Genomic DNA, 12055 nt, shown 5'->3' with positions numbered 1-12055 from the left:
ATTTGTAGCTCCAAAAACCAAGAAGCATCGAGGACCAACAAAGTTGGTTAAGGTTCATGATCGTACAAAAACAGAACGCCCTTTTCTTATTTCTAACTCCAATGGGAAGCCAATTGGACCCACAAATGAGATCGTTCAAGAAGTCGATCGCTTTTTGGGAACAGTGTCAAAAACTCCTTGAGCAGAATGGTGAACAAGAATTATCTTCCGAGACACACTTGTTAAATCAGGTAAGATTATATCTTTTCTGATCTTCAATATCCCGTGATGATGATTAGTCCCTTGTCTCTATATATATTATTAGAACCATATGTCGTACTTTATTAAACCTTTGTATAATTCTATAGGTGCATCAAGGAGAAGAAAATGTATCACATGAAGAACAATTGCAGTTGCACGAATGATAATTTTTGGGCGTTGGATCTCGCTTAAAAGTGGAGCATGGTTTTGGAATTAATTAGGCAACTAGCTAGTGATCTTATTTAATGGACATATATTTACGCTAGAAGTAGATTTTTTTGGTGCATATATATTAGGTTGGAAGTAAATATGTTAGGTGATTGAACTTTTCTTGGGATTTGATATATATGCGATAGTACTATATTAAGTACTTGGTGTTGGAAATTATCGAACGATTGGATGATTTTGAATATATTTATGGGTCCTTTTGGAAATCTAATTTTTTATCATTATGTTTATTTGGATTTTTTTTATAATTATTTCGGCTTTGCGTCAACATCAAATTGACAGGTTGATATATACATATTTGTAGATCCGTCATTGGAGTAGGCCTGTAGCCACAATATGGAAAAAAATTGCAACGGTTCATGGGATACCATAGAGGCATTGCCTTAGACTTTGAAATGTATTGCATCATATCTAATGCAACGGTTCATAGGATACCATAGAGGTGTTGCATTAGACTATGAAACGTGTTGCATCATATGTATTGCAACGGTTCATGGGATACCATAGAGGCGTTGCATTAGACAATAAACATGTGTTGCATTAAAACTATTGCAACGGTTATTTGGTGTTGCAACTGGCCGTTGCATTAGGTGTCCAAGACCGTTGCATTAGAGCTAATGCAAGGGCAGCAACATCAACGGTTGTCTGACCGTTGCAATAGCTCTGTTGCAACGATTTTTGAGTCTATTGCAACGGTTTTTAGGGGTTGCAATAGCTCATTTATGTAGTAGTGGGAATCAGATCCATCCTTCGATTTTTTCAGACATTGTTCATGAAGGAGCAACTCAGGACGCAAATCATCAAAACTAAGAGGGAACGGATAATGCAACAAAGTAGTAACAATATGATCCTACTCCATTTACCTGCTCATAAGTAGTGAACCCCTCCCTACGAGGACTCATATGATACGACGCTCCAGAATCAAGAACCCACACATCATTACGATATGTTTGTTCATTAGCAACTAAAGCAAGATCATCCTCAGAATTCGAATTTTTTGCTGCAACAGCAGCAGAACCAGACCCAGATTTATTTTCTTGATGCTCCTTTTTAGGACATGTCTTTTTCCAATATCCCTTCTCCTTACAGTAATTACAAATATCATTAGGTTTAGGACTCCCTTTAGAATTTCCAGATTTCTTAAAAAATCTTTTTACCATGTACCTTAGCACTACTAGCTACTGATCCAGAAGCCTGATTATCTATACTTGTACTAGTAGATGCCTTATGGCGCAATTCCCTAGTATTCAGAGATGATCTAACCTCTTCTAGGGACACATAATCTTTACCAACAATGAAAGATTGCACAAAATTTTCATATGAACGGTAAAGAAACAAGCAAAAGCAAAGCAACATCCTCATCCTCCATCTTAACATCAATATTATGCAATTCTAACAATATAGTATTTAATTGATCTAGGTGAACTCTAAGAGGTGTACCTTCATTCATACGCAGGCTGAACAAACATTGCATCAAAAGCAACTTGTTGGTTAGAGATTTTTGTCATATACAAACTCTCTAATTTCAACCACATACCAGATGCGATTTTCTCCTCCGCGACTTCAGTGATTATGTCATCAGCCAGACACAACATAATCGTTGAATGAGCCTTCTCCTCCAGAGTGGTCATCTCAGCGGTAACTGAATCTGTTGACTTCTTTGTCAATGGTGCCCATAATCCTTGTTGCTTTAGTAAAGCCATCATCTTGATTTGCCACATACTGGACCTCGGTGAATTTATCAATTTTCACATTCATCCCAGACATCTTTCTCACCCAGATCGAACACGAAGCTCTAATACCAACTTGTAATAACAAATATGAGAAAGAATAAATAATCGAATGCAAAACAAATAAAAACGTACAACAGATTTATGTGGTTCACCAACAAGGTATTGGCTACGTCCACGAGCAAAGAGAAAGAATATTTTATTGATATGAGGAAAACCAGATTACAAAGTAATTAATACTTAATTCGTGGTATAAAGAAACTAGGTTTAAAACCTATTTATACCCTGCTTAGGAAAACGTGTTTCCGCATCAAAACTGATCACTGCACGTTGGGGAGACATCCGCCCGACAAGGCGACCTTCTCCCGGTCATTGTTCGCTACTACGCCCGACGCCATCGTGCGCTCTACAAAGTAGTCTGCTGGATATCTTCGACTCGGGCCCGACCGGGCGGCCCTGCAAACATTCCGTCGACCAGATTCAAGGCATATAATTCCTACAGCTATTCATGAGACTCCAACCATCCACTTAAACTTTTAGTTGAGTTGGTCCTTGACATGGTACCAGAGCCATTGTAACATAAAAGAAAATCTCATCCATCCCTCTTTAAGTGAAATATTTAGCGTCAGGTATGAGGTTGAGTTAGTCCTGTGACTACGTAATCTAATTTGCCATGGTTGTAAAATTAACCAGGATGGTCTAGATCCCAACAATTGAAAACTATAAGGAAAGACATTTTCAGTGACCACCATAATTCATTGAAAAGAAACCAAATGAATCGCAGGTGTTTGCGAACATAAACGACTACTATGAGGTCGTCGCTAATACACTGAGTCTTAAATCAAATTTAACAACTAATTTAGTTGGGTGCAAAAGTTATCTATTTATACAAATATATTAAAAGGCGTGCATAAACAAGAAACTGTGCCACGTGGCGCGCTCCCTAGGAAGTTTTAGTTCATGTAATCCATGTACAATAAAAAAATTTAGAAATTGTATAGGGTTTGATCTCAAGACCTCAAGTACATATACTAAAGTTTTAACCACTAAGCCAAGTTGTATATAATGTTATTATCATAAAGTATTATATCAATAAATGAAAATTTTCCTTACCGTGGACATAACCCGGACCCAATAACTCGTTAGCGACTAATAAGCGGTGGAAGTTACAAAATGTTCCACTAAGAGGTTCCGAATTTCTTAACTTAATAGTTAACAAGATAATTAAACGTCCAAATAAGAACCCAATACAACAAAAGTAAAAGGGTCAAAGCCCATAATTATGTAGCCTGACCCGTTTCCCGTTGTATTGCCCCTATCCAATAACCACATCTACTTTCTCCGTTTCTTTTTACTCGCTACACTTTTCATTATGGGAAGTTTCACATTACTTGCTACACTTCTTTTTTGGGCAATAAACTCTCTCTATCTCTCCTCCCACATGGGTCCCTTTTCTTTTTACTCTCTACCTCTCTCTTCTCCAAAAATTGCCTAGGAGTCCGTGAGATGAGAAGTGTAGCGAGTAAAAAGAAACTAGAGGTGATCAAACATGGCCCGGCCCGCTGGCCCGGCCCGGCCCGGCCCGTTTTTGGGCCGGGTTTGGGCAGAATTTTTCGGCCCGGTCACTTTTTTTTTTGTTTTTGGGCGGGCTTTGGGCAAGCTAAAAACGACTTTTTAGTCTATTTTTTGGCCCGGCCCGTTTTGGCCCGCAAAAGCCCGCTAAGCCCGGCCCGAAATAGCGGGCTTTGGACACAAAAATTCGGCCCGAAATTAGGCCCGGCCCGAAATAGCGGGCTTTGGACACAAAAATTCGGCCCGAAATTAGGCCCGGCCCGGCCAATGGGCAAATTTTTTTGGCCGCGGCCCGGCCCGAACCCGGCCCGGCCCGGCCCATGATCACCTCTAAAAGAAACGGATGAAGTATATGAGATAACTTATGAAATCTTCAGTCTCAAAAAGGTTCCCTCTCTTTCTTTTTTTGTGTGCTAAACTTTCTCGTTTATTTAGGTTAAATAAAATTATCCTTCTTTTCTGTTCAATTTCTACTTCATAATCATAACTTTTCTATCAAAATTCACAACATCAGGTTATACAATAGTTTGATCATTTTTTATATTTTCATTCTTATAGTGGATTAATATTTTTTTATTTTGCTGAATGTTTTTGGGAGGGTTTTGGATTAGACTCTTGAATATCTATAATGTGACATAAATTGTTCGAATTTCATGAATTCCATGTTAAATTATGACTGTTATTCTATAATCCGGGTTTAATCTACTTTTTCTATTTTCTAACCATAAAATCATAAATTATGTCTCTTTAATTAGGTTGAAGTTGATTATATGTGTATGGCCATATCTTCATTCAGTAGCACTTCTGGTGTTTCATCATTGGTATCATCGCCAGGTATGTAAATTTATATTGTTGTATGCCAAAGTTAAATTAAGTTGTTATATTGTTGCTCACTTGCTCAATATGGTCTTCATATGTTTGATGTGTGGGGTTAAGACTTAAGATTGTAGTTTGAGGAACTTTGGGTGAAGTTGGGATTAGCTGAATTTTGTATAGTATGTTGATTGAGAATATAAATGCAGTGTATGGATTTGGGTCGTATTATCGAGATATCTAAATGATTTGTGAATTTTTAGCTGCATTGGTTATGTATGTATGCCCGTGATCTTAGTATGTTCTTGATATTTTGGGTTGTTGGAAGGCGGATGCGCGTCTAATTAGACACTTTGAGGTGGGGTTGTTTGTAATAGGAGTTTGCTTCATTATATTATAGAGGGTTTACAGGTTTTCTGCCCTGTTTCTTGCTAAGATTGTTTGGTGGCTTTTCCATGTGATATGGTGGCTAATGGCAATACAATTTTGAACAGCGAGGTTTGAGCTTTCGAAGTTGAAGCATTGTAACCTCGGAGTAGCAGGGCTTGGCAGGCCATTTTGTTTAAATTGCGAACAACTGTTACTAAGGCCTGTCAAGCTATCACTACGTGTGAATCAAAGGCTAACTCCAACAGCCGGAGTGTGTCCTGCTTCAGTGGTGTGCTCAGCTGCCCTGGTAGGATTTTACTCCATGAACTATCTTGTCTATGGTTCCTTGTGCAATCAATTGTAATAGACTAGCCTAAGGGGGGAAGGAATGCTTTTGGTAATAAACACTAGATATTACGTTAGCTTGAGGAGTAAGTCGAGTAAACTATAAATGGAGGAGTTTAGGAAAATTATTGAGAAGTTATTTAGCTTGTTACTTTCTTGAGGAGAGTGTCAAGTCTCTCGAATACTTGGCAATTATCTAACATTTTCTGTATTTTCTCACTTGATAATATAAATCACCATCTTCATCCCTTGAAACTACTTCCTTAGATTTATCAGTCCATTACATCTTGTGATAAGTGTTGATACAGATATACAATGATTTTAATTGTAGTCATGAGTGAATGCCAATAAAGTTTATAGTACAATAGTATGTGAAAAGTGGAATATTAATATCCCTAAATAATGGTCACATTTTTTTTAATTTCACCCATCCCAAAATGATAGGCCACTTTCTATATTTAGCAAGGAAAATTCTGATTCTTCCAGGTTACGCTGAGTGATACCTTTAACTAAGACGTCTTATAAAGACTGACCTATGGCATGGTTGAGATGCATAAATCAAATAGTGAATGTTAAGTATGGTTTATAAACTCAATGTCTTAAAATTGAACCCCAGTCAAATATGGCGCATGATTTAGGAAGGAGAGAATAACACTTTACTTAATTTTGTGATGGACCTTGCCTTCCAAAGGTGCCTGAGGATGGGTTAGACACAACAGAACAGAGCAATGACACGGGAGTGGTTTTAGTGATTGGCGCAGGAGACTGCTGGTGATGGGTGCATTTAACTTTATAGCAGTGAGTTGTCAGTTTTCTCTTAAGTTGTCTTTGTAGGATTGATGGGATTTTCCGTGAGATAGACAATGTCCATCATGTTGATGTTCAGCTGTAGAAGTCTTTTGTTATATAACTGAAGTTAGTCCTGAAGTTACAGTTAACTCATCAATCGTTATATTATGGTAGATGAATTTTGTTCAATCTAATGATGCATATATATAGCTGCATCATTATTCTGAAGCTCCGGTATAAAGAGAAAAGTCTTTGAACAGGCAAGGATAGGCGGGCAAAGGGAAGTTGTATATGGTATAGTGTCGTCTTGATACCTTGGCTAAAAGTTCTGGAGGAAAGTATATTTCCCACGTCCCAACTTGATTTCCCCCGTGGCCCCATTTGACATTTGAGGGTGTTGTTTAATATGTACCCTTTGATTAGTTGAGAGCAAGAATCACATACAATGTGAAATTACTGAAGCTTGATTACTTTCATTTTTTTATTTTTTGGATAAGGTTCTCTTTTAGAGTTTGTAATGACCAAAATCCTGTGAATAAAGACAGGCCTTTTGAAAGCCGTAGTTAACAGTCTTTTTGCTATTAAGGGAGCGCGTTTAATCATCTTATGTTGATGTCACAGAGATCTCTTATAAAAGTAGCTGTTGAAAGAGCTCTCATATCAGAGGCAATTTTCAGTCTAAATACTTTTAGATACCCTCCCAAAATGTGAAGTTAGGTGCCAAAATTTTGAAGAGAACTCTAAACAAGTTAAACAGAAGAGAAACATGGGGTGAGGTAGGGGAAGCGGAGCAGGGGTTCTGCAGAGGATAAACTTTTAGTGCGCTTGTACGATAGGAGTATAGGACAGTTCAAGAGTCAAATCTCCATATGGTTCCAGTATCTCATGTACAACAGCTCACTCAAAGTCCCAAATTAGAGTTTCATTGTTTGACTTGCTTCTCAAGACTTGGTTAAAGGGGACCCTGAAACAATGGTTACTTGCTCCATACTTCCAAGTTCGTGTCATGTTATCTTTATATGATCTATATGCATGAGGCACATTAAATAAGGTTTCCAATATTTTGCATTTACAGAATACGAGATGTGGGGCAGAAGGACAGACTCAAACAGTTGAGAAGCCGGTTTCTGTAATATCACATGCACCTGGTAAGTTTGTCTTTGAAAGCAGAGCTTGGAGGATTTGGTATTCTTTCAATGCTGTATTTATATTGTGGTTCACGAATTTACTTGAGATAGTTAAAATATGGTGAAAATGTAATAATGATTTGAAAATTTGCCTTCAAATGATTTAACCCTACATCTTCAACTAAAATGTTTCTTGTTGGAACGTAGAAGTGACATTTCCTTTTCAAAATATCTAATGAGGAAATGCCCAATTTCTAAATAATTGTTGTGCCGTCGCCAACATTCTTAAATGTGTTTCAGGTAAAGAGAAGTCGCCACAACTCGATGATGGTGGAACAGGATTCCCACCTCGTGATGATGATGGTGGAGGAGGTGGTGGAGGTGGTGGAGGTGGAAATTGGAGTGGTGGCTTCTTCTTTTTCGGTTTTCTCGCATTCCTTGGGTTCTTGAAAGATAAAGAAAATGAAGGACCCTATCAAGATTCTAGACGGAGATGAACGATTGAGCTTCAAAGTCTTTCAAAAAAAAAATTGAGTCGTAATCTTGTAAGGTTATCTACATTCGATCAATTATATGAATTTTTTTTTTTTGGTTCACAGGGTGTTTTCGTACATGATAATACGAATTACTGTTTTAGCAACAAATGACTTCATAGTTCATACGTTTTTTCTAGATGCATCATAGGTCTTAGTCATGAATTTGGGGTAGCCGAACAATGATGGAGTTGTAACTAATCGATGAAGCTATGTATCTAATGGAGGAATTGAAAGATGTAGATCAGGAGAAACGAGAATTACCCATTGACATTAGTGCTAGCCATGTTACACAAATGCTACCCTTCTATAAGAGGTATAGTATTTTTTTTTTTTGGGTTAAGGATAAATCTTGACAAGTTGGGAGAGTAAACGAGCTCCCAACTTATGAGGGGTGAGAATCGATACCAAGGCCTCTTAGAATCGAAAAAAATGCTCTAACCAATGAGTTCCCTCGCTCTCACAGAGTCACAGGTGTAGTATTAGTGTGGCTAAAACAAGAGGGAGAAAAGCAAAGCTATCTTCTGAATACCTGTTATAGTTGTCAAGATATAGATTGGAGATGTGGAAGCCCCTAATAAGATACAAGTTACTTGTGGTGTCTTCTTATTTGGAGATTAGAGGCTGGAATTTGGAAATTTGTTAATTATTGAGGCATGGTAGGTGGAATTATGGTGACATAGTTGTAAAATTGTATTAAGATTCAAGACCCTTGCAATCAAAATTTTGAACAGGTATATAAAGGTAATGAATACTGAATATCCATATATACTATTAAGGAAAAATTCAATAAGAGACAGTTTAATTATTACCCATTTTCTTTTATAAGTCTGAAGTATGAATTATTCCCTCCAAGTCTCAAGTTTATCATTTTGTGATTTTTATAGGTTCTGAGTTTCTGACATACTTCTACCCGATTTAGAAGGTAGGAAAAATTGATATAATCAGTCCCAACTATGAGCGTCCTGACAAAAACAATCCCAATTATTATTTTTTATTGTTCAGTCCCAACTTTGGAGGGTATTTTACAATACTAGTCCCAACAGGTTTCTAACCTGCTATAGCAGGTAAACTTGCCAAAAAAAAATTCCCTTTTTTTTCTATCTTCTCCCTCATCTTTCCTCCCTCCTCCCTTCACTGCTCCCTCCTCCTTCTCCTCTCCCCTGCCACCCCACTACCCCCCTCACCCACGTCCCCTAACTATCACCATTCTCCACCACCCTCTCTACCATACCTAAAACCCCTTTCTCTCCCTCTCTTCCCATGCGTTCATCTTCATCACCCACCTCTTGCTTCATCTTCTTTGTGACTTCATCTCCTTCAGCCACAGATTTTCTTGGGCTCCAGTGATCACCAAGGTATACAAATCGAGGTATAATTCCTCACTCAATTAAAATCAAAACCCCAAACCCCGTCACTCTCTTTTTTCCCCTTGTAGCTTTGTTTCTTCCTACTGTCGATGTTGCCTCGGACCACTTGCTCTGCCACTGTTCGTTCGGTCGCTGGTGATGCACGTTGATGCTGCCACCGCTCTCGGTGTTTGACGTTGGTTCCCCTATTTTCTCTCCCTTTTGTTCGACTTCTTGTTGGTGTCGTGAGTGGTGCTGCTGCCACCGTTTCGGTTTCGTCTTCGCCAATCGTGGCTCTTCGGTGTGCTAAATCCCTTGCCTCACCTCGTTTTATGGTGTTTTGCGTCCCTACTCACTACTGCTGCTGCTCCGCGCGTGTTGTTGTCGTTGCTGCTTCTGTTGTGCTGGTTGTGTGGGGTTGTGGGGTGGGAATATATGTGGCAAAGCAGGGGAGGGGAGGTGGTAGGGGAAGGGGAAGGGAAGGAAGGAGAGAAAAAGATGAGGTATTAAAACAGTAAAAAAAAAATTGTTAAAAAAAATACAAGACCTCTTAAACCGGTTACGGGTTAACCTGGACCGTTATTGTAAAATACCACCCAAAGTTGGGACTGAACAATAATAAATGAAGTTGGGACTGTTTTTGTCTTGGCGCCATAGTTGGGACTGATTAAATCAATTTAGATTCTTAAATGTTGGTCCTAATTTATAGGTATATGTAACTTGCTGGAAGTGTTCGAAGATGGTAAACGTTTGAAAATCTCACCTTTTTAACTGATTATAAGTAACTCAAGACCAGGGCGGAGCGAGGATTTTGGATGAGGGGTAGCGCCATAATTTTGCGATTGTATCGGGTAACAAAAGAAACATCCCGTAATTTCTAAATTCAAAATATAATCCAAACACAACATCAATGACAAAGTACTTTAATAAAAGAAAATTACACGTATGCATGACGAAGACCCGAAGTTCTAAAACTGATTTACAATTAAATGTTTTAAGATTTACATCTATAAACAAATAGTTCTCAAATCTATTGGTTTAGTTGAGTAGAAGACTTGTATTAGAGTAAACTTGATTTTTATTATGTCCTTTATGAAATTCCTCTCTAGTTTTTCTTTTCATGACTGGATTAACCTCTTTAATTATTTAACACAAGATTTCACTTATCAATCCAACTAGTATGTTTCTAAATTAGAACACTACAAAACAGTTAACCTCACAGCTAACAACACAAAATCATAGGAAGACTTTTCAAAAAGACAGACTACACGAATCACAAGTTACAACATCATAATTGTATATTATTACACAACCACAACATCACAATTGTATATTGTTAAAAAATTCACAAATTGTGTATTATATACAAGTCACCAGAAATTCAAACAAATTAGCATTTCAACCTGTAAATTAACAATTTCAAACCAATTTATAAATTCATTCAACTCAAAAATCCAAAAACTCACAATTCATAAATCATAAGTCTCGAAATCAACAAGTAAATTAGATGAAAAGAAGTAAAGAATTGATAAAAAGAAACACTAACAACTACACGAAGAAGACACGAGAACAACACCACCAACAATGGCAGTTCAAAGTACCAAGATAAGCTATCACAGGAAGATGCTCCAAACTCAGAGATTGAGAGTAACAGAGTTTGCGAAGAGTTGAAGGAAAATGTTGTCATGGTAGAGCAACAGACAGCAGCAAATAAAGAGAGACCAAGAGTAGAAAGTGACCAAGAGAAGAGAGAGAGAAGAGAGAGAGTGGAAGAGGAAGAGACTGGAGAGACAGAGAGGCGCGGTAGAGAGAAAGGCGTCGAAGAGAGAGAGTGGAACGAAAGGAGGAAAATGGAGAGAGAGAGAACGACGCGTAGGGTTTTGCTTCAGCATTTTTTTTTTATTGAAAAAATCAATTTTTTTTAAAAAAAAAACAGGGGTAGCACGTGCTACCCCTTGTTACAACGTAGCTCCGCCCCTGATCAAGACCTATGAAAATCACAAAATAGTAAACTTGGACCCCCTCTTATGAATTTTTACATTTAGAGAGAAAGGCCCTGTTTCGTGCACTCCATTACTTAGAATGTTGCTGAATTGATTATATATAATTATATGTGACAAGTGCATGCAGCATGATTAATTTTGTGTACCCAAGATTGTTTCCGATCTAAATAATGACTAGTGGCTTTTGATTCTCCGATCCATTACATTAGCCAGTAAAAGAACATTGCTATAGTTTACTTGATGTATAGTATTTTGATTGATCCACCTTTACAAGTAGATCTTTTTGTTTAACTCGAATTATCCCTCCTACCAAATGATCAAAGTTTGAGGTGGAGCTCAAATTTGTCTTATTATTAGAAAAAGTGAACAACTTATTACATAAATACAAATGGTGTAAAATGCGGTCACTCACTCTTTCGGATATTTAAAAAGTTAATGTCAATGACATATTGACACCACCTACTACTATAATATATACTGTATTTGAAACATATTATTACCATAGTCAGCAATATTCTAGGAGAGTAGTTACTATCGCTCACAATTCATCACCCTGTCATGATAATTGACCTATGGAGAATAAGAATAGTAGGTAAGGTAACTAAAGTATGAGTTTACGAGGATCTATCTAACTTTATTTAGAGCAGAAGTATTATTTTCTCATTCATTTTTAGATGTCTAAAATTAAAAAATACTATATAGTTTGTCTAATTAAAAAAGGCTACATAAAAAATTGTCCTAATATATACAATTTTAAATATTTATTCAAATAGCCCGATTTTTTCCTAACAGGTTTTCATATTTTGATGTAATTTTTGTTCTTTTTAATTGCTATATATTTATGTGCGTAAGTATAAACATTTCAGTATACAATTAGATGAATTTTGTTTATCTTATCCTTCATTTCATTTTTTTTGGGCTTTCTTTCGGAAACCCGTGGTAAGATGAATATCCTCT

General features: G+C 37.3%; 1 protein-coding gene across 2 annotated transcripts; it reads left to right on the top strand.

Moving 5' to 3' along the window:
* Nucleotides 1-4157: 4157 nt before the first annotated feature.
* On the top strand, nucleotides 4158-8013 carry LOC104886588 (hypothetical protein). 2 transcript variants are annotated; one of them, XM_019247560.2, is made up of 5 exons: nucleotides 4158-4284; nucleotides 4526-4604; nucleotides 5078-5259; nucleotides 7162-7234; nucleotides 7514-8013. In XM_019247560.2, exons 2-5 carry the CDS (start codon nucleotides 4541-4543, stop codon nucleotides 7708-7710), a joined length of 516 nt encoding a protein of 171 aa, XP_019103105.2. In that variant the 5' UTR covers nucleotides 4158-4284; nucleotides 4526-4540; the 3' UTR covers nucleotides 7711-8013. The 2 variants fall into 2 exon arrangements, with proteins under 2 accessions (XP_019103105.2, XP_048495058.1); XM_048639101.2 differs by lacking the exon at nucleotides 4158-4284 and having other exon boundaries at nucleotides 4341-4604.
* Nucleotides 8014-12055: the final 4042 nt, after the last annotated feature.

Source organism: Beta vulgaris, chromosome 2 (assembly GCF_026745355.1).
Source record: "Beta vulgaris subsp. vulgaris cultivar EL10 chromosome 2, EL10.2, whole genome shotgun sequence".
Classification (NCBI taxonomy): domain Eukaryota; kingdom Viridiplantae; phylum Streptophyta; class Magnoliopsida; order Caryophyllales; family Amaranthaceae; genus Beta; species Beta vulgaris.
Note: the sequence above shows the minus strand (reverse complement) of the source record. Positions and strands in the feature narration are given on the sequence as shown.